The sequence below is a fragment of the Bos indicus genome, chromosome 16 (assembly GCF_029378745.1).
Source record: "Bos indicus isolate NIAB-ARS_2022 breed Sahiwal x Tharparkar chromosome 16, NIAB-ARS_B.indTharparkar_mat_pri_1.0, whole genome shotgun sequence".
In the NCBI taxonomy this organism is placed as follows: domain Eukaryota; kingdom Metazoa; phylum Chordata; class Mammalia; order Artiodactyla; family Bovidae; genus Bos; species Bos indicus.
The window spans coordinates 73,060,706-73,081,354 of NC_091775.1; the positions used below are offsets into that span (position 1 = coordinate 73,060,706).

The window sequence follows — 20,649 nt, forward strand, 5'->3', positions numbered from 1 at the left end:
TGGCTGGATGGCATCACTGACTCGATGGACATGAGTCTGAGTGAACTCTGGGAGTTGGTGATGGACAGGGAGGCCTGGTGTGCTGTGCATCATGGGCTTGCAAAGAGTTGGACACGACTGAGCGACTGAAGTGAACTGAAATGAGAAGCTGTTTATATATAAGGGATATTGATCCTAAATCACACACATATTGAAAGCTATTTTGCCTATTAAATTTTTTCTCTTTAATTAAAGACTTTTAAAATACCATATCTGTTGTTGTTCATTTGTTCAGTCATTTCCGACTCTTTGCAACCCTATGGACTGCAGCATGCCAGGCTTCCCTGTCCTTCACTGTCTCCCAGAGTTGGCTCAAATTCATGTCCTTTGAGTCAGTGATGCCATCCAACCATCTCATCCTCTGTCGTCCCCTTCTCATGCCTTCAATCTTTCCCAGAATCAGGGTCTTTTCCAATGAGTCAGTTCTTCCCATCAGGTGACCGAAGTACTGGAGTTTCAGCTTCAGCATCTGTCCTTCCAATGAATAATCAGGACTGATTTTCTTTAGGATGGACTGGTTGGATCTCCTTGCAGTCCAAGGGACTCTGGAGTCTTCTCTGATACCACCTTTAAATTTTTTTCTTTTTGATTAAAGACTTTTAAATACCATATGTAAGTTCAAAATGTTTGTCACTCCTTTTCTTTACGGTTCTAACCTTTATATGACACTCAGGAAGCTCTTCTCCTTGCCTAAATAATAAAATATTCTTCCATTTTCCCTTCTGGTACTTTTATAGCACTATTTGTTATCATCAATCTCTTTCTTTCCAATTTGAAATGCTCTTTTTTAAAACGCTAAATGCTCACATTCATGTGTTTGTGTCTGTCCTCTTTTTTTTTTAGGAATCTTTTTGTAACTTATGAGCTTTGTGAGTTTGGTTAAAGTGCCTTCCCACTTGGGGTCTCCATATTTAAGTGAAAGATAATGTCACAGTAACAGTTCCACCTCACAGAGTTGTGAAAAGTAAACCATGATGTGTCAGGGTTTGGCCCCATGGTAAGCACTCAGTAAATTATATTATTGTTTTCATTTTTGCTTATTTTAGGGTCAAGCCATTGGCTTCTAATTACTATAGTAAGTAATCCTTGTCATTAGTTTTCTCTTCAAAAATTTCTTGGCTGTTCTTCCACCTTTATTTTTCTATTTGAATTGAATGTCAATTCATCAAGCTCTGAGAAAAACAAATGAAAAAAGAAACAACTGAGATTCTGATTGAAATTGCATTCAATTTATATATTAAAAGAAGAGGTTTGACATCTTACAGAACTGAATCTTCTCCTCTATAAACAGTGTAACTCTCTCCTTTATTGAGGTTTTGTTTTTTGCTCTTTAATCAAATTTAAATTACATTGAGTCTTAAGCATTGCATTTTCTAGCTTTTCCCTTGTTATGCTTGAGACTGGCCCTTTTCCTTAGGAACAGGTGAAGGCAGCTTTGGATTTTCATTAAACTCCTTAAGATAGATTCTCTTTTACAGTCATATAAACACCCCTGGGAGGTGAGATTGAACATTTCAAACCTATAGATGAGGAAAGAAGGAAGGAAAGTAATAGTTTTATATATCCATGTATCAGGCATTTCAACTTAATCTAAAGTCAATCGGTGGCTCAGACAGTAAAGAATCTGCATGCAATGCCAGAGACCTGGGTTTTATCCCTGGGTCGGGAAGATCCCTTGGAGAAGGAAATGGCAAGCCACTCCAGTATTCTTGTTTGGAGAATCCCATGGACAGAGGAGCCTGGCAGGCTACAGTCCATAGGATCGCAAAGAGTCGGACAGGACTCTGACACACTAAAGTAGATCTAACATACATCTACTGTGTTACACCAAAGTAGTAGGTCTGCTACACTAAAGTAGACTAACACGCTGAAGTAGGTCCATTATCCCCGTTTTACAAATAAGGAAACTGGTTCTGAGAGAAGTTCAAGTGACATGGCCAAAGCATACAATAAGTCAAGGTGGGGCTCAAACAGAGGGTTTGGGATTCTGAATGAGATGTCCTAAAGACTAGTGGTCACTACTTCCCCTACCCTGTCTCATCTTCTCACACTTGTCATTTGTCTCAGGAAAGTTGACCAAAACCTTGCTGGTCTGTTTCCCGGGGCAGACTGCTCTTCTCTAGTTTCTGGACTCGTCCCAGTGGCCCAGCGCGTGCAGCCCTTCCCAAGAGCCAGTCACAGTGGCTTGGTGGGTTCTGTTGCGTTCAAATGTGACTGGGGGCTTCACAGATGGTGCTAGTGGTAGAGAACCCACCTGCTAGGACAGGAGACATAAGAGACGTGTGTTCGATCCCTGGGTCAGGAAGATCCCCTGGAGAAGCGAATGGCTACCCACTCCAGTATTCTTGCCCGGAGAATCCCATGGACAGAAGAGCCTGGCAGGCTACGGTCCACAGGGTCTCAAAGAGTCAGACATGACTAAGTGACTTAGCACGCACACATGTCATCTAAATTTGAATGTGGCCTGGATGTCTGGCTATGGAAAGTGCCTGGAAGGATGTCCAGGGTTGGAGGGAGACTGATGGAGGCCAAAAATCCTGTCATACACCTGCACCTTGCTGTTTTGTTATCTGACTGTTGTGGTTGAGAGGCTCTATAGTGAGATTAGGTTGTCAGGTTCATTAGTGCACAACGCAAAGGAGCCACATAAGGGGTGACCGTCACAGAGTGGCCAGAAGGAGGAGCCTAACCTGGAACGGCCCTTCCACTGCGCGTCCTCAGCCAGGAAAGAGCTGCAGCCTTTGCCATCAGTGGGATGTGTTTCTCCTGGATTTGTGTATTGATCTTCCTTTAATAGAAAGTTTATTATTGACCCTTGGTTCTTTTCACAGAAAAAAACATTAAGTACTTGCTTTTTTTGGTTTTCCCATGGTAGCCACTTGGGTGAGGAGGCAGAATTTTAACCTCTTGCTGATTTTGTGTGTGTGTGTGTGTGTATGTATTTGTGCACACATTGTCTCTCTTGTATCTTGAGGGAATAAATCCTGCTCTAGAATCTGGGCTCTAGAAGAGATCCCCAGAGGCCAACTGCTCAGGCCTCTGCCCCCAGACAGGTCTTCATCTGAATGGAGACAAAACATTTCTGAATATACCCTGGGTGCATCTGGAGGGTGTAAGGGAACCTGAGTGGGTGGGGCTCTAGGCTCTGGATATTTCATGTTTGCTTGAAAGAGCTGTTTCCCATATTGAGACTTTGAGTAACATTTCATTAGCTAAAAATGCTTCACTCCTATGAAGTGAAAGGTTGAAATGACTGGTCTGTGCTACCTAGGAGGGACTCATATATTCTCTTTTGGAAAAATTTCAGAAATGAAAAATTTGAACCCATTCTTCTTGCTTTCCTAGATTTTTTGGCTAGTGATAATCTGGGGGAGAGAGAGAGAGGCAGGTCTGAGTAACTGGAAGTAGGATGTCTTTCTTTGAAATTCAGCAGGAATTCCTGGAGCTTGTTGGGCTTTCACAGCTCCAGGCTGGCACCTCCTGGAGCTGAGCAGCATAGTCGCCTCATGTGACCCCGCGGGTAACACTGCTCTGGATGGCACTGGACTGGGGATGTAAGACCATGAGACAGGAAGAGATCAGGCCTCCTGCCCTTGGAGCCCGTTGTTGTTGTTGTTCATTGCTAAGTCGTGTCTGACTCTTTTGCGACTCCATGGACTGTAGCCCACCAGGCTCCTCTGTCCATGGGGTTTCCCAGGCAAGAGTACTGGAGCAGCTTGCCATTTCCTTCTCCAGGGGATCTTCCCAACCCAGAGATCGAACCCATGTCTCCTGCATTGGCAGGCGGATTCTTACCCATGAGCTATCAGGGAGCCCTAAAGAAATGGTCCTTAACTGTTAAGGTTTGATGGGGGTCAGTGCACAGCATTGTCTTCCCCTGCCCGTGATCAGAAGCAATTGAGAGAAATTCAGGCCTCAGTTCAGTTCAGTTCAGTCGCTCAGTCGTGTCCAACTCTTTGCGACCCCATGAATCACATCAGGAAAGTTCAAATATCACCTTTATGACTGGTAAATCTGATCCTAGAGGATGTATTTTATATCTATGGGAAGGTGAGTTTTAAAAAGTGAATACTAGAATCAGACAGACTTATCCACCCAACACAGCTGCTGACTAAAAAAAATTAGTCACAGTCTGAAAGTAGAGAGTTATTTTATTTGGTGGGAATGTTAGGGACTCCAAGTCCAGGAGGCAGAATCTCAGTAGTCCTGAGAAAATTGGTCCGAGGAGGTGGGAGTGGGAGTCAGGTTATATATAAATTCACAACAAAGAGGGCAAGGAGTCTGACCATCAAAGATTACTGCTAAATTGTAAGGAAAACCAAATATCAAGCTAAGGGATTTAGCGTTCTTCTATGTAAGAGAAGATGCAAGCTCTGGGCTCACTGAGTTCATTCCGTTCATATGTACCTAAGCTATCGAGGGCCAAACCCTGTTTTTTTATTTTTATTTTTTTTGATTTCTCACATCCTGCCTCCACTAAGCTCTTCAGCTCTTCAGCAATCACTATTAGGGGTGACGGCATTTGCTAGATTGCAGACCCTTTTGGGAGCCTTCATCTACTCAGATGACAAAGAATTCTCCTGCCAATGCAGGAGACCCAGGTTCAGTCCCTGGGTTGGGAAGATCTCCTGGGAAAAGGAATAGCTACTCACTCCAGTATTCTTGCCTGAGAAATCCCGTGGGCAGAGGAGACTGGCGGGCTACAGTCCACGGGGTCACAAAGATTCAGACACGGTTGAGTGACTAACACTTTCATTCACATATGGTGGCTTGGAAACGTTGATGGCTGTGACATTTCTTGCCCACCGATATGGCAGGAAATATTTCGTTTCACACAGGTAACACGAGAGAACCACAGTCTTCTCCTGCCAGCTATCCCCCTGCCCTCTGACCTCTCCCCTAACATTTATAGAATGGGGAAATAGAGTAGAATGCTCCCTAATCTCTTAAGACAGCAGAGGAGAAAAAGTGGCCAGGTTACACATGTCCAGTTCTTATCCCCCATATTGCCAACCCAGGGGAAAGGTCTGGAGTGTTACAGTGAAAGATGTCCCTCCACAAAAAACACCAGGTATGGGAAAAGGAGGGCTTCCCTGATGGCTCAGATGGTAAAGGATCTGCCTGCAACGCAGGAGACCTGAGTTTTATCCGTGAGTTGGGAAGATCCCCTGGAGTAGAGGACGGCTACCCACTCCAGTATTCTTGCCTGGGAAATCCCTTGGACCAGGTTCCCGCCTTCAACAAGCCCAGGTGATCAGCTGGAGAGGAACTCTTAAAGTAATAGATACTGACTATATGAATTTTTGGCACAAGAAACAAATTTAGATATTGAAAAGGAATGATCAGAATAGCACATGTTTAGTCAGGGAACATTTCTGGAAGGAAGCAATGGGCCATTTGGTAGAGAGATGGGCGCATAGCTTTAAAGATAAAGAAATGGGGGAAAGTTCTTGAGGAGCTTGAACTATGGTAAAATGAAAAAGGCCTCCCAACATGACAAATACAGTGGCTCTCGTGTGACCTGGGAGATGTGAATTAGTGTCAGCAGTCTAAGTGGTCATAAAGATTAGATGGCACAGCCCCGTGGACGGCCCACGGTGGCAGCTGTGAAGGGAGTGGTTCTGGGGATTCCAGCGAGACCAGGCTCCTGGCGTGAGACAGCGTGAGTGCAGGGCCTCTCTTCTGACTTATTACTGGTTTGATAAATCGGGTGTGCTTTCTCATTTACCCAGCTGAAAGAATATAGCTTTTAGCTTAGTTTTCTCTAGAGCAAAAAGAAAAGTGTTTTGTTTTTGTTTTTCTCTTTGTTATATCAGCTAGTATGCAACTGAGAGTTGTGTGTACATAGGCTCAATTTTTCTTGAGTTTTCTGTTTAATTGAAAGTGGGTTAAAATCCACTTTAGGTTCTAAGGAGCATCCTGGGAGGAATAGTAACACAGGCCTTCCAAAAACCATGGATAATTCAGAGACCATATATTTCTTAATTTTGGAATTACTCTGTGATTTTTTTTTTTTTTCTTTTCTGGTTGTGCCATGCAACTTGTAGGATCTTAGTTCCCCAACCAGGGATCCAACCCTGGGCCTTGGCAGTGAAAGCATGGAGTCCTAATGACTGGACTGCCAAAAACTCCTAATTTTTGTAAGGTGGACTTTTTTTCTTTCAAAACACATTTTTCTTAGGGTGACATTATGGTGTATTCTAAGAATACCCAGAAACTGGTAGGTATAAAGGGAAGGGACAATAGAGATTTAAAATGAACTGTGGATGAATATATAGACAGTCAAAATTTAAGAAGAACGTAGTCCTGTCTGATCCATTTGCTGCCTGTTTGACCATACATGGTGGGGTTATTCATACTTACATATGAACAAGTAGCAGATATATGAGCTTGTTGCCATTAAGTTAAATTGATTAATCCAAGTGTTAATCAGAGATGTCTGTCTGTCCGTGTCATATAGTAGAGTTTGTTACGACTATAGGCAGAGAGATCTCGGTGACCAATTGAGAATGTTTTCCACCTGCCTGCTGTCTCCTAAAATAAAACAATAAAGGTCAAATGCTGAGCCCAGTGCCTTGTGCAAAGGAAGCGTCCCGAAGACTTAACGTGGAGAAATATCTACTGTATTTCAGTTTAAAAGAGGTTATAAAATGGTATGTAAAGCAATATCCCAGCCAAATAGTTGTTTAGTTCTGTTAAGCCAGATGCTGTTTTAGGAGCTGGGTACAAGAACTGGGTGGGGTGAAGCTACCGTTGCTTTGTGCTGCATTTGGTTTTGTTACACAGGAGAGACTGGTGCATCTTGCTCTGATGTCCTCAATAGATAGAAAACATCTATTTCTTTTCCTTATTTTTTTGGGGGAGGGAGCCAGAGACTAATTTTGTGCAGGTATTTGTCCATAGATTTCTGAGTAGGTGACCTCTCTGAGAGGTCAGTCACATGAACTCTGCTCATCTTCTCCTTCTGGGGTTTAGGGCAGTGCTTTGAGAGAGCTCATTTATTCCTCCCTCTGGAGACCTCCCTTTCTGGGGAAGCCTTGGCTGGGAGAATCATTGTGGTGATTTTCCTCCTTTCTCAGTCTGTCCTCTTTTGCCATCGTGTTGAACCTTTGAGATTTTTATTCTGGGAAGAAAGACTTAGAAACACAGTTTCTGGCCTACGGTGAATTAAGCATTTGAGTCATATGGGTTCCCAAACCAAATTTTGGCACCGGAGTCTTTAGTAATGGAAATTTGAGTTTTGTGGTCTGCTGACCATGGATGGCTCTACCCAACTGGCCCCCACTCCTGGCTTCGTCTCTATATGCTCTAAGGTAAGTCTTTAGGTCTCTGTGCCTTAGTTACTTCCGTAAGATCAGGAGGGATTTCCAACCCATTTTCTAACCATTTGACAAGGGTTAAGAAATCTGTACTTACAGAATTATTTGAACAGGAGAACCTCCTCCACTGAGTAGTTACTATGAAACTTTTATTCCAGCAAGAAGAAAAATTAGTGGTATAAAACCCCAGAACCTGAAGGAACGAAGCCATTCAAAAAATGAATTGATGTTTGTACTGATTTGTTCCCAAGTCCTTATGTTAGTCCCTCTAATGAGAGTGCAAATTACTGACCAACCTTTTGGTATTTCTTTCAGGGACACCTGTGTGGTTCTTTGTGAAAATTGCTCCAATTCGAAACGAACAGGATAAAGTGGTTTTATTTCTTTGCACTTTCAGTGACATAACCGCTTTCAAACAGCCGATTGAAGATGATTCATGTAAAGGTTTGTAATTCTGATTTGTACAAATACTTTTAAACCTTTTTTTTTTTTTTTTCCTATAGTGTGACTCTTTGTTACGGAGAATTTGAGGTTGCCACAGCAGTCTCTGAACAAGGACCAAGATTTAAACTTTAATTTGTGTTGGGTAAAGCATTGTATCATTCTTGAATGCATTGAGGGGAAAGAAAGTGAGGAAAAACAGCTTTGGTTAGGAAGGCATTTTAATCAGTTTCATACCTCTGTAGATTAACCCTTTCCAAGTAGACAGAAGAAGGTAATTGGGCACCTCTGGTATCTTTGGAACCTTTGCAGGTTTTCACGTGGCAGATGTCAGTTACCCAAATGAGCAGCTCATGACCACATTCATCTTACTTCTATATACGCTTCTTTAAATTTGAGTTCTAGCATTTTCAGAGTGTTAAAGCAGATTTTAGCACATCGCTACCTCTGTGGTTGATTAAGTCTGTGGCTGGTTAATTCATTGGAAACACGACATTAATGAGGCCAGGGTCTTCGGTAACATTCCCATATGGGTCATTTAATCAGCTCGGGAACCACAGATTTTAGCACTCACCTCAGCCGTATCACATACACGTATTGTTTGAATAACACTGGGGACCTAGGAGAGGAGACAGCTCAGGATTTCTAGAACAGTGATACTCCTGAAGTGGTCCAGCCCATCAGGCTGTCAAACCCAGAAGTCTGGAATTAGGAGGTGTCAGAGCACTCTTTTCCAAGATAGCCAAGAGGCCAGGAGCTCTTTCTCGTGGCAGTATTTCCTGGCTGGGTGGCTGATTTTCCAGCTCTACCTGAGACCCTGCTCCTTGCATTTTCTGAGATGCAGCAGAGAGATAGGTGTGAAGTTCAAGGGAGAGTAAAACTGGAGCATGTTATCCTTGACATGACAAAACTGTGATTGTTAAGTGGCAAGAAAGGAAGAAATAAAAAGCTTTCCATGGCTGCTCCTCTGGGGCTGTGTCCTCTGAGGGCATATAAAGTCCTACCACGTTTGGACGCTCCTTTTTATAGAGTTCAGAGCACAGTGCTGTGCATGCCACTGCATCCTTTTTTTTTTTTTTTTTTTTTTACTATCTATAGCTCAATAAATCAACAACAGCCTGCCTTTGGTTTCAAGACCAGAGCAGATGTAAATAAAATCTCTCCACTTGTCTCAGCCTCCCGCAGTCTCCTTTCTTCCTGCAGATTTGTGACTCCCTGATTTCTGGTTTCTGACTTGAAGATTTCTCAGTGCAGTAGCCATCACCGGGTGACAGGCTCACTCGTGATGAGTGTCATCCTGTTACCATCTAGAAAGGCTGTTCGCTTTTTTAACTGGGTAAACACATAAATAGCATTTTAAAGATAATCTGATATTTTGACACTTATTTTTGCAAGTTTTCTCAGAAAAATGTGAACTAGGGGATGCAGTCGAGTCAGAATGTTTTCTTATCATCACCACTGGAACATTTTCAGGTGATGTGAAGGGATTGTTTAGCAGGAAGGGCTGAGTCAACTTAGAGCACCCCCCACGGGGCGGGGGTCCACATGGCATTCTCGGGGAGCCTGAAAGAAGAGATAAATCAGACTGATGCAGGGAGACTCACTGAGGTTTATTTTTCAGGCATAAAATGCTCCACTTCATTTGTCCTGCCTCATTCATGCCTTTCCCTTGTGCATACAAGTTTGTGTACACACACGCACACCCTATTCCCTGTTAGCCAAGGGAACCAGATATTAATTCTCTTTGTCCATGAAATACATAGGAGTAATACGCAGCTTGCTTCCTAAAAATTTAAAATATACACATGTATGCACAGACACACAAGTACACACTCTTTGTCCCTCAATATAAGAATGCAGATAGTGGATCATGTTTAATGTTTCCTCCAAGACAGGACTTTATAAGCCTGTCCACTTCAAATGCTATGGCAGATATGTTTAGACTTTCCCGCTCGTCATGTCACCATGCCCCTGACCCACATGGATTTGGTGGTCTGTTCAGGACGAGGTCAGATTTTATACTAGTCTGTTGATGATGGAAGAACATGATAATTCTCCAGGCCTTGTTCGTTGTAAGTCTATAAACTGCAGTTCTGGCTGCAAGGGTCCAATATAACGGTGGGAAAACATTTTGTAGATGGAAAATACACTGCCATGGGACTGGGTGATTCTCCTGACTTGACATTTGTCCTTGGAAGTGTTCTCACGTTGCGAGATTCCAGCCGGTCCAGCTGCGCTTTCAGTGCAACACCTCAATTAGCATAAAAAGTCTGAGTGTTGGTGACCCAGGCTTGCATAGAATGCATCTTTAAAAAAAAAAGATGTATTTATTTTTGGCCACGCTGAGTCTTTGTTGCTGCACGGGCGTTTCTCTAACTGCGCTGAGCGGAACGTCTCTCTAGTTGTGGTGTGAGCTCGTTGTGATGGCTTCTCTCGCTGCGGAGCACGGGCTCTGCTGCGTGTGGGCCTCGGTGGTGGTAGCAGGTGGGCTCCATCGTTGCGTTTTCCGGGCTCCACATCGTAGGCTCAATAGTTGCAGCACATGGTCTTGGCTGCTTCATGGCATGTGGGATCTTCCTGGACTAGGGCTCAAGCCCATGTACCCCGCATTGGCAGGCAGATTCTTTACCACTCAGCCACCACGGAAGCCCATAGAATTCACTTTTGAGCTGTAATGGAAGGACGGATAATTGAAACCCCCAGAAAATCCCCAGGTATTTGCTCCTTAGCATAGCAATATGAGATGTTTTCCCATTAAAGTCAGCTATGCTTAAATTGTCTTTAAAATGACTTCATTTTTTCTGATGGCTTTGTGCCTAATTTTGGGGCTTAGGAGTGGGATGGGTGTATCCTACAGTAATTCGAGAAGCCAGTTGGTGCCTGACATTTTCCCATGAACAGCCCACAAAGGGGAGAACACATAGGATCATTGGTGATAGACTGTTTTAGCATCTGACACAAAGTAACTCCCCTTTGCGCCTAAGCTCCAATCACGTGATGGGCCCTGGTTCCGCTCTAAGCCCCCTCCTTTATTTAGTGTATCAGTTCTCATGACCCTTTTCATGAATTATCTAGACCCCTGATTGCCTCATCTCTTTCTTTCCTGTTTACCTTTTGGCTGTTTCCCTTGTTCTCTGATAAAAAAAAGTGCCCACAAATGGCATGGAGCAAGGGGATGAGAGCCAAGCTAGGTTTGCTGTTTGGTAACAGCTCTAGTGTGTGTGCATGTGTGTGTGTTTAAAGGCTGAAGGAGAGAGTAGGTGGGAATTCTTGGTTGAAATGAGACTCAGGGACACGCTGGGGTTTCATTTGTTCCCCATCTCTTGCTTTTCTGTTACTGTGGGTAATTGGGAGTGGGCTGCAGGGTGTTTTTCTCTGTTGAATCCGCCCTTGTAAACCAGGCAAGTGGGTAGAGAAGAATTAGAGTGTAGGGCTCAGAGGTTTTTTCCACATTGTTCACCCCACAATGAGTCACCCCTCTTGTTTGCTCTCTTACCTCACGGAATAATCTCACATTAAAGGAGCGAATTCATTTTCAAAGATCTACACATTTACTTCTAAATTCAGGGTTAAAATTGAGCCAAGAGTGGACAACAAAATGAATGTAAAACTCTGAAGGAGATTTTTAAAGGCCAAAGATATAGAATATTCAGGGAGAAGGCTGACCCTTCTCCACGAGTCTTCACGTGGGGTACATATGAGGTGCTCTCAGGGAAGAGAGAGGGTAATAGATACAAAGCGCAGGACCCCCTCCCCCTTCAATAGTCACATTTTCTCTCTCTGCACTTCGGATGACGGGAAGGTGATGATGTAGTGACTTCTGCTTGAAGAAGCCATCCTAGAGTTTTGGGTGTTGGTACATCGATAGGAGAACGATCTGGGGGCAGGAAGACTTGAGGACCCCTCGGCAGTGTCCGCGCTGTCTGGTAGTCTGCTGTGTCCTTTGTTCCTTGCTGGGTGTTGGGTTATGGCGCCAGCTCCTCTCAAGGACCCCGTGGCTCTTCAGATCAGGATGCGCCTGCGTCCTGGCCTCCGTCCCCCAGGGTGCTTTCAGGAGCCTCTGCAGCTTCTGTTCCAAGCGCCCCCACGTGCTTTCCCAGGGAGGGGCCTCTAGGTCTGTGTTTTCTAGTATCTCTGGACTTGCCCTGGGAGGAGCTGGAATTTCAGCTCCTCTTAGAACCATCTCTTCTGGCCTAGGGAGGATACAGGGATGTATGGGCTAAAGCAGCCTAGTGGGGGACTCACCCCAGCTGAAGCCAGTAGCCAGTGTGTGTTCAAGTAAGGGAGAGAGGGTTGTCCTTACTGAGAATGGAGAAAGGACTCGGTGAATACTTTCTAGCTGCTTGTTAGATTGTAAACTGCGTTCCCCTTCTCCTGTCCTTCTCCATTCATGCTTCCCCCCGCCTCCTGTTCACCCTTCTCATCTTGCCTGATCGTGTGATGCTTTGATCACCCCCTGACACACCCAGCCCTACCTGCCATGTGGTGACCTTTAAGACAGAGCTAGAAGAACCCTGAGCTGGGGATTTCTTCATCTGAGCTCAGTTCCCTGTTGAACTCCCAAATGGGATATAATTGGAAGGGTGGGTGCAGAAATACCTCCTAAAACTGAACAGAGTTTGTAAAACAGGCTACTTTTCCTTTGGGACTTTATGTCTATTGGAAACCCAAATAGAAATAGGACAATGGGAGAAAACAATTTGTTCGTCATCCACGTTTATTCAGCATACACATTTACTGGGTGTCTTTGGGGATGTTTAGCTTTATGATCGACGCTGACCCTAAGGAAATGTAAGACAGAGACCCTGCTCCTTATAGTCTATTTGGGAGATGGGCAGACAGGTAAGCAAATAAGAACAATGAAGTCTAACCAATAATCTAATGGGAGTCTGCCTAAGGCAAATAGGTACATGGGCGGGAGCCGGTGATTTGGCTGGGGGTAGGTGGTGTCAGGGAAAGGCTTCCTTGAAGGCAGAGGGTCTTCCAGCTGCCTTATTTTCCTTGTGGAAGTGACTTCCCTTAACAAGATCACTTTAAGCTCAATTCTCATTGAGTTATTCTCTCCCAGCTGGCCCCTCGGACAATAGGAAATTGACATTTTCCAGCAGTGTTTTTCCTGACGCTCTGCTGTAAGGGACATTGTTGGTTCAAATTGTACATTTATCTTCTACCAAACCCATTTTCTTCTCTTCTGTGTTTTCTTAAAATTTTTATTGACGTATAATTACAGTAGTATGTAAGTTTCAGGTGTACAGCAAAGTGATTCAGGTATATTAACATATGAATGTATATGCATACATACTCTTTTCAGATACTTTTCCTTTATAGGTTATCACAAGTGAATATATTTCCCTGTGCTGTACAGTAAATCCTTGTTGTTTATCTGTTTTGTGTATGGTGATGTGTGTCTGTTGATCCCATACTCCTAACTCCTCTCCGCTGTCCCCTTTGGCAACCATAAATTCGTTTTCTATGCCTGTGAGTCTGTTTCTGTTTTGTAAATAAGTTCATTTGTATCTTTTTTTTTAGATATGACATCACATAAGTGACAAGTGATGTCATATCCTTGTCTGTCTCAGTCTAACTCACCTTCTCCCATGTTTGCAATCTTACTGTATGGCTATCACCCCAGTCACCCTAACCGGGGACCCAGGGCCCACTTGGATCGCCTCCTCTCTCCTTCTGCAGTCATTGCTTCTGCCTCTGCAGCTGTTCTCAAATCTCCCCTTGTCTCCTGGCTCAGGCCACAGCACTGGTCCAGGCCCTCATGGCGTCTGGGATTCTGATTGGTCTTCTATCTGTTAACCACTCCCACACTGCCATTCTCTCCTAAAATGGCCCCACCATATTTAAACTCCTTTACTTGCCATCTAGGTTCTCGCACTTAAGTTCTTCTTGGTCTGACCCTTGACGACCTCTTTAGCATCACTTCAGGCCACTGCCTGCATTCTCCTCCCCTCTGCATGCCATGCACCATTCATCTAGCTATTTAGAAGCTCTTCCTTGTCACTGACATGTTACTCTGCTTTGTGATTTTTCTGCCTTCGTGGGTGCTGTTCCTTCTGTGTTGAATTGTCTGTCTTTTCTTTCCTGAGTTCAGCTGGCTCCTACTCATCTTTGCAAAGTTTGCTCTAGTATCGCTTCCTGTGGGAAGCCTCCCTGATAGCCCAGCCTGGATTTGTTATGCCTTCTCTGGACAGTTTTGGCCATAGCATCCTGTACTCATGTGTTGCAGAATTTAGCTTACTATATCATGGTTTTTAATTTACTTATCAGCTTTCTATACTAGAATACAAGCCCTTTGAGGCCAGAATCTGTACCTTACTCATCTTAGCATCCCTGGTACTTGGCACTTTGATGGTACATAGTCGTTATGTTTGGAATTAATATGTGAATGAATGATGTTCTTCCATCTGGCTCGGCATGATTCCTATTATAAAGTTTTTGGGGCCCAGAAAGAACAACTTGGGGGTGGAACTTGGGAAAGGACTTATTGCCTCCCTTCAGAAGAGGCAGAGTCTGCCCGTCCCAGTAGAGATGCGATGGAGGGTTTCATGCTGCCTGTCCGTTTCCCCATCCAACACCCACTCGCCTTCCTGTGCCCTTCACAGTCAGTCGAGAGCAGAGAATCAGGGCTAGAGTGAGGGACTAGCTTGGGCCTGGGGAAATGCCCAAAAGTCCAGGAATCTTTCTTTTAATGTTTTGTGCCATGCTATCGGATGGACCAGGATCCCAAGCCCTGCCAGGCAGGGTCTGGGATATCTGCCTTGCCAAGTCCCTCTTATCATTGGTCCCAGAGTGCAGATCATGGTGGAGGTGGTGGTGCTGGTGGATGGGTAGGACTGAGTAGGGGGTGTGCAGAGCCCTTGCTGATGTTTACATGCACAACTATTTTCCCCCCACCTGGAAAATATACTTTCTTTTTCTCTTGAAGAGCTTTGCAGAATTCATTTCCCGCTTTGTTTTGAGCTGAAGGTGAGCCTGACTCCGAAAGAGACTTTAAAATATTCTAGCCCATGGTTCACACAAGCGAATTCCAATGAGCACTTTCATAAATGGCTGATTTGGGGGAAGATGTCAAAGACCCCTGGAGAGTCTGGGCTGTCCCCTCCTGTCAACACCAGCAGGACGCCCCGCAGCCCGACCACCGTGAGCCTCTTTTCACACTGACCCCAGCAAGTCCCATTTCTTAATGGCATTGGGATGGATGAAAATGCCACTACCTTTTTTATAGCCCAACACTTCTGGAAGAGATAAAAAGACCTGATTTGCTATTCTTGCTATATTGACAAAAATTTGTACAGATTATGATCCTTAAAGGTTGTGCAGAAAAAAAAAAAAAGAGCCATCATTCTGGTTGACTCCATTGTCCTCTGAATTCTCAGTCTGTCTTGGAAAGGTGCTCCAGGGTAAAATGTGGTAAATGAGATTTCTGCTACTAGGCAGACTACTTATAACCTCTAAAGGATAAAATATAATATTGCCTAGTCTTGCTTTTCACTGTCATCTAGAAATAGTTGCATGCTCTGTTTATTTAATGTACACCCCCATCCAGGTCTTTGGCGCTTCCTAGCCCACGCCTGGTTTGGAGAACCCCTGCAGGCTTTCAGGGGTCTCATGAGACAATTGCCGTGGTCATAAGCTTGATGCAGAAGGCTTGTTGGATGTTGGAATGGACAGTTGTCTCTGGGGACCTTTAAAACATCCCTCATGCATCTTAAATTCTTAGTAAAGATCACTTGTTCATTTTTGATTTTGGAGTATGGAGTGGGAGGATTAGAAAAAGACCAATGTTTTACTTCCCCTGGAGGAGCTAGTCCAAAGGGCCAAGGAGGCCTCAAGACTGTTTAGTCCACTACTACTCGGAGTGCTGAACTTAGTTTGCTTTACCAGGAAAATGCACCCTGCACTTAGAGCGTGCAGGTTGAGTGTTTTAAGTTCCACTTTACAGATGAGATAACTGAGGCCCAGGTGACTTAAGCAATTTGTTGGTGGTCACAAGCAAGCAGATTTGGGACTTATATCCGTATTTCTTTACTCCAAGTTCAGTGCTAGGCTCATTGAATTTCTAGTTTTAAGGGGACCTACATGCCATCAACTATCCTTCCCTAATCCCAGAGCAGACTAAAATCAACCACTATTATCTCCCCACCTCTCCAGGGGTTAAATTCATTTCTTATTCCCCCTGGCTTTGGAGAATGTAGTACATGGAATGACCATTTGTCTAGCTTGTCTAGTTATTTAAAACCTAGAACCAGCTTGGTCTCTGCTAGGATCAGACGCCATGGGGCTTGCGGACAGCCTGAGCCATAGATTCAGAGAAACATCTCGATTGCCTGGTATTATCTGGCAGAAAAGCCTTGGGCCAGAGTAGAGTGATCTGGGTTTTAGACCCTTTAACTGCCTAGACACTCTGTGCCTCGGTTTCCCTATTTGTAAAACAATGCTACTATTAAAGCCTGCCTTCCCTACACCACAGAGCTATGATTAGGATCAAGTGAAAGTACAAAGGAAAAGCCCACCGCTGCCCAGATTTCAGCATGTCCAGGGGCTTCTCTGAGCAGCAAGTTTTGATGGCGAGGATGGCCGAGTGACTCATGGGTGCACAAGAGGGTGGAAATCTGCATCTGATAGCGTAACTCGTGGTGTAAATGTCCAAGTGCCTCCAGGACCCAAGTGAACCTGTCTCTCCTGTCTTCCGCATGCTCCAGGCTGGGGGAAGTTCGCTCGGCTGACCAGAGCACTGACGAGCAGCCGGGGTGTCCTGCAGCAGCTGGCTCCCAGCGTGCAGAAAGGCGAGAACGTCCACAAGCACTCCCGTCTGGCCGAGGTAAGGGCAAGGGCTTAGCTCAGCTTAACCCTCCCCTCACTTCAGAGGGTCCCTGGGCTGAGATAATGGTCCACAGGGAGGGTGCTGGCTTGGACGGGACCTGCAGGACTCCGGACTCTTGTCTTGGCTGAGCTGCACACCACAGTGTGTGACTCTGGGTAAGTGAATTAACTCTTGTGAGCTTTGTACTTTCCCGTATGTAAAAGGGAACTGCAAATTCCATTTGAAATTGCTTGAGATAAAAGATGTCAATTGACTCTCAGGAAGGAGATAGTAGTGCCATATATATGAAGGGGGCTTTCTTTACTTATAAACCTTTGCTGTTTGGGCAATGAATACTGTTATAGGAAAAGAAGATATAGGAAACAAAAAGAAAGAAAATAAAAATCACTTAGAATCCCACTAACCATGTAACATTGTTATAATTTTTGTGGGCTTGCCTTAACTCTTCTTTGTATTTAAGAAATATTCTATTTCCTCAAGCCTAAGCAATGTATTTTTTTACTTTAATGGAGTTGAGATGTATCTAAGAATCAATATGTGCATTTAAGGTGGCTTATATTGCCTTTTCTTCATTTTATATAATTATCAACATGTGGAAAAAAAAAAAGTGAAAGCATTAGTCGCTCAGTCATGTCTGATTCTTTGTGACCCCATGGACTGTAGCCCACCAGGCTCCTCTGTCCATGGAATTCTCCGGGCAAGGATACTGGAGTGGGTAGCCATTTACTTCTTAAGGGAATCTTCCTGATCAAGGGATCAAACCCAAGTCTCCTGCGTTGTAGGCAGATTCTTTTACCATCTGAGCCACCAGGGAAGCTGGATTATGAAAGTTTTCCTGGATAATAAATATACTTAATATTACTGTTGTTTCCATAACCTTTGTAGTAAGGAAAACTCATGGTGGTGGTGGTCCTCCTTTTGCTGGGATAAGTGAGAGTCTGGGAAGCCTGGACAAGATATTTGATCAGGCTCAGTGCACCCCCATGATTACTGTCTGTCTTTGGTGGTTTTGCATGCAAACCACTCTCATCTCCCTTTGGTGGTGCCTGGTATTTTTCCCAACTAGACCAAGTAAGGTCTAGTTAATTAGTAAGACCAATTAAGAGATTACACCTTCCACACAGCACATTTCCATCATACCCAAAGATGACACGTCTTGGCTGTCTCTCTGCCTGGTGGTGGCCCATCAGTTCTTAATCTGTGCGCAGAAGGCAGGGTGCTTCCTGACTTGCCTCTTGGCTCCCATACCCCTGAGGGAGACGCTCCCAGCGTGGTGCAGCTGACAGTGGGTGCTCTGCACATGTGCACCGAATGTCTAACGAGTTGACTACAGAAGATGTCCGTATATGTATAGCAGCCAAAAGCTTCTGCCCATAGTGGGAATGGGGGACATTCACTTGTGTCATGTTAGAGCAGGTGAGACCCTGGATGATGGTAGCGTCATTTTTATCATGACATAGGCTCATCTTATGATAAAAAAAAGGAGACCATTCAGCTCACAGCCTGCACTCTGTCTGTCCCTGATGCTGCTCTTGGTTAATAAAGTTCCCTCTTCTCACGCTGCTCTCCACCTGGCTCACTCCCATCCAGCCACGTTCCAGCTGTTCCTCTTACAGCACAGGCTTGCTCTGCCTGTAGCTATCTGTGTGCAGCTCCTTCACCGATGGCAAGTCTTTGCTCAAATGTTATTTTCTTTTTGTGGCTATCTGTGTCGGTAAGAGTTACAAGAACTAGTAGGATATTTATATCTGAAGAGATTGATTGCAAGGAGTTGGTTTATGTGGCAGTGGGGGCTGGCTGGACAGGTACAGAATTCACAGGGCAGGTTGGCCAGCTGAAAACTCTTGCGAGGAGCTGATGCTGAGGTCCATGGATGGAATTTCTTCTTTCTCAGGGAAACCTCAGTTCTGCTCTTAAGGCCTTTCAACTGATTAGATGAGGACCACCTAGATTATAGAGTGTAATCTCCTTTCCTAAAAGTCAGCTGATTGTAGGTGTCAATCACATCTACAAAGTACCTTCACAGAAGCACTTAGTGTTTGATTAAACAACTGGGTACCATGGCCTAGCCAAGCTGACACATGAACTAACCACTATGCTTTATTCCTTGTCAATTTGGCACCTGTACACATTTCCTTAAACCATGTTTAATCTCCAAATAAAGAGAAAAGTTGAGCACCGAAGAATTGATGCTTTTGAACTGTGGTAATGGAGAAGACTCTTGAGAGTCCCTTGGACTGCAAGGAGATCCAACCAGTCAATCCTAAAGGAAATCAGTCCTGAATATTCATTGGAAGGACTGATGCTGAAGCTGAAACGCCAATACTTTGGCCACTTGATGGGAAGAACTGACTCATTGGAAAAGACCCTGATGCTGGGAAGGATTGAAGGCAGGAGGAGAAGGGGATGACAGAGGATGAGATGGTTGGATGGCATCACCAACTCGATGGACATGAGTTTGAGTAAACTCTGGGAATTGGTGATGGGCAGGGAAGCCTAGCGTGTTGCAATCCATGGGGTCACAAAGAATCAGACACAACTGAGCGACTGAACTGACTGAAAGACAATAACAAAGTCACACTTCCACCTAATATGATCCTCTTATCTTTTTAAATTAAACTTTTAATTTTGTATTGGAATATAGCTGATTCACAATGTTGTGATATTAATAGTTTCAGGTGGACAGCAAAGGGGCTCAGCCATACATATACCTGTATCCATTCTCTAGCATATAATCAAAACATACCAACCCTCCCCCAGAGGAGGATGCAAAGTCCTTGGATGAGATCCTTGACATCCTGTAATTTAAACAGTGTGATATAAACCTAATTCCTATCAGTATGTCTTGTGTTAGATGATAAAGGAATAAGAGGGAAGAAAATAAAAGTAATAAATAAAATAAAGTAAATTGCCTATATATACACACACACACACACATGCAAACATTCATAACAAAATAAGAAATACTCATAACTCTTAATCCTCTCCTTAACCTGCTCTGTTATTCTCCACTTAACATCTCCCGATATACTCTGAAATTGAAATTGTTAGTCACTTAGTCGTGTCCAACCAACTCTTTGTGAACCCATGGACTGTAACCTGGCTGGCTCCTCTGTTCATGGGATTTCCCAGGGAAGAGTACTGGAATGCGTTGCCATTCCCTTCTCTAAGGGTCTTCCCAACTCAGGGATTGAACTCAGATCTCCTGCATTTCAGGCAGATTCTTTACCCTGTGAGCTACTAGGGCAGTTATACAGTTTACTTATTTATTGTACTTACTGTTCACTGATATGTCCCAAGCATTTAAAACAGTGTTTGGCACATAGTAGATGCTCATAAGTGTTTTTTTTTTTTTTTCTTAATTGATCAAATGGATAAAAGAAAGGAAATGATGTTGGTGTTTTTGTCTACCTATCTGGCATGAGTAAGTGCTGATTGACTGGCAATATGAGGCAAACATCTGGGTCCTCTCCCAGGGGCTAGTAAATTTTAATTAGCCTGGCTAGAGGCTTATGGATTTTATTGATCTTTTCAAAGAACCAACTTTTGGTTTTCTGGATTTTCTCTAATGGTTTCCTGTTTTAAAGTTCACTGATTTCTGTTCTAATTTTTTTTTTTTCCTTCTGTTTAGTTTGGATTGAATTTACTCTTCTTTTTCTAGCTTCCTAAGAGGGAAGCTCAGTTTATTGATTTTTGATCTTTCTTCTTTATTAATATATTAATCCTATAAATTTCCTTTTAAACACTGCTTTCACTGCATCCCACAAATTTTGATAGGTTGTGTTTTCATTTTCAGTTTGTTCAAAATATTTAAAACTTTCTATTGAGATTTTTTTCTTTGATCCCATGTATTATTTAGAAGTGTTGTTTAATCGCCAAGTATTTGGTGATTTTCCAACTGTCTTTCTGTTACTGATTCCTGGCTTAATTCCATTGTGATCTGAGGGCAGACATTGTTTGATTTCTATTCTTTTAAATTTGTTGTGTTTTATGGCCCAGTGTGTGGTCTATCTTGGC

General features: G+C 43.8%; 1 protein-coding gene across 1 annotated transcript in view; it reads left to right on the forward strand.

Moving 5' to 3' along the window:
- KCNH1 (potassium voltage-gated channel subfamily H member 1) overlaps positions 1-20,649 on the forward strand; it is a 441,878-nt gene that overhangs the window by 46,611 nt on the left and 374,618 nt on the right. The window contains exons 4-5 of the mRNA XM_070768644.1: positions 7,674-7,802; positions 16,511-16,629. Of these exons, the coding sequence (XP_070624745.1) occupies positions 7,674-7,802; positions 16,511-16,629 (248 nt within the window). The remainder of the gene's footprint in view (positions 1-7,673; positions 7,803-16,510; positions 16,630-20,649) is intronic.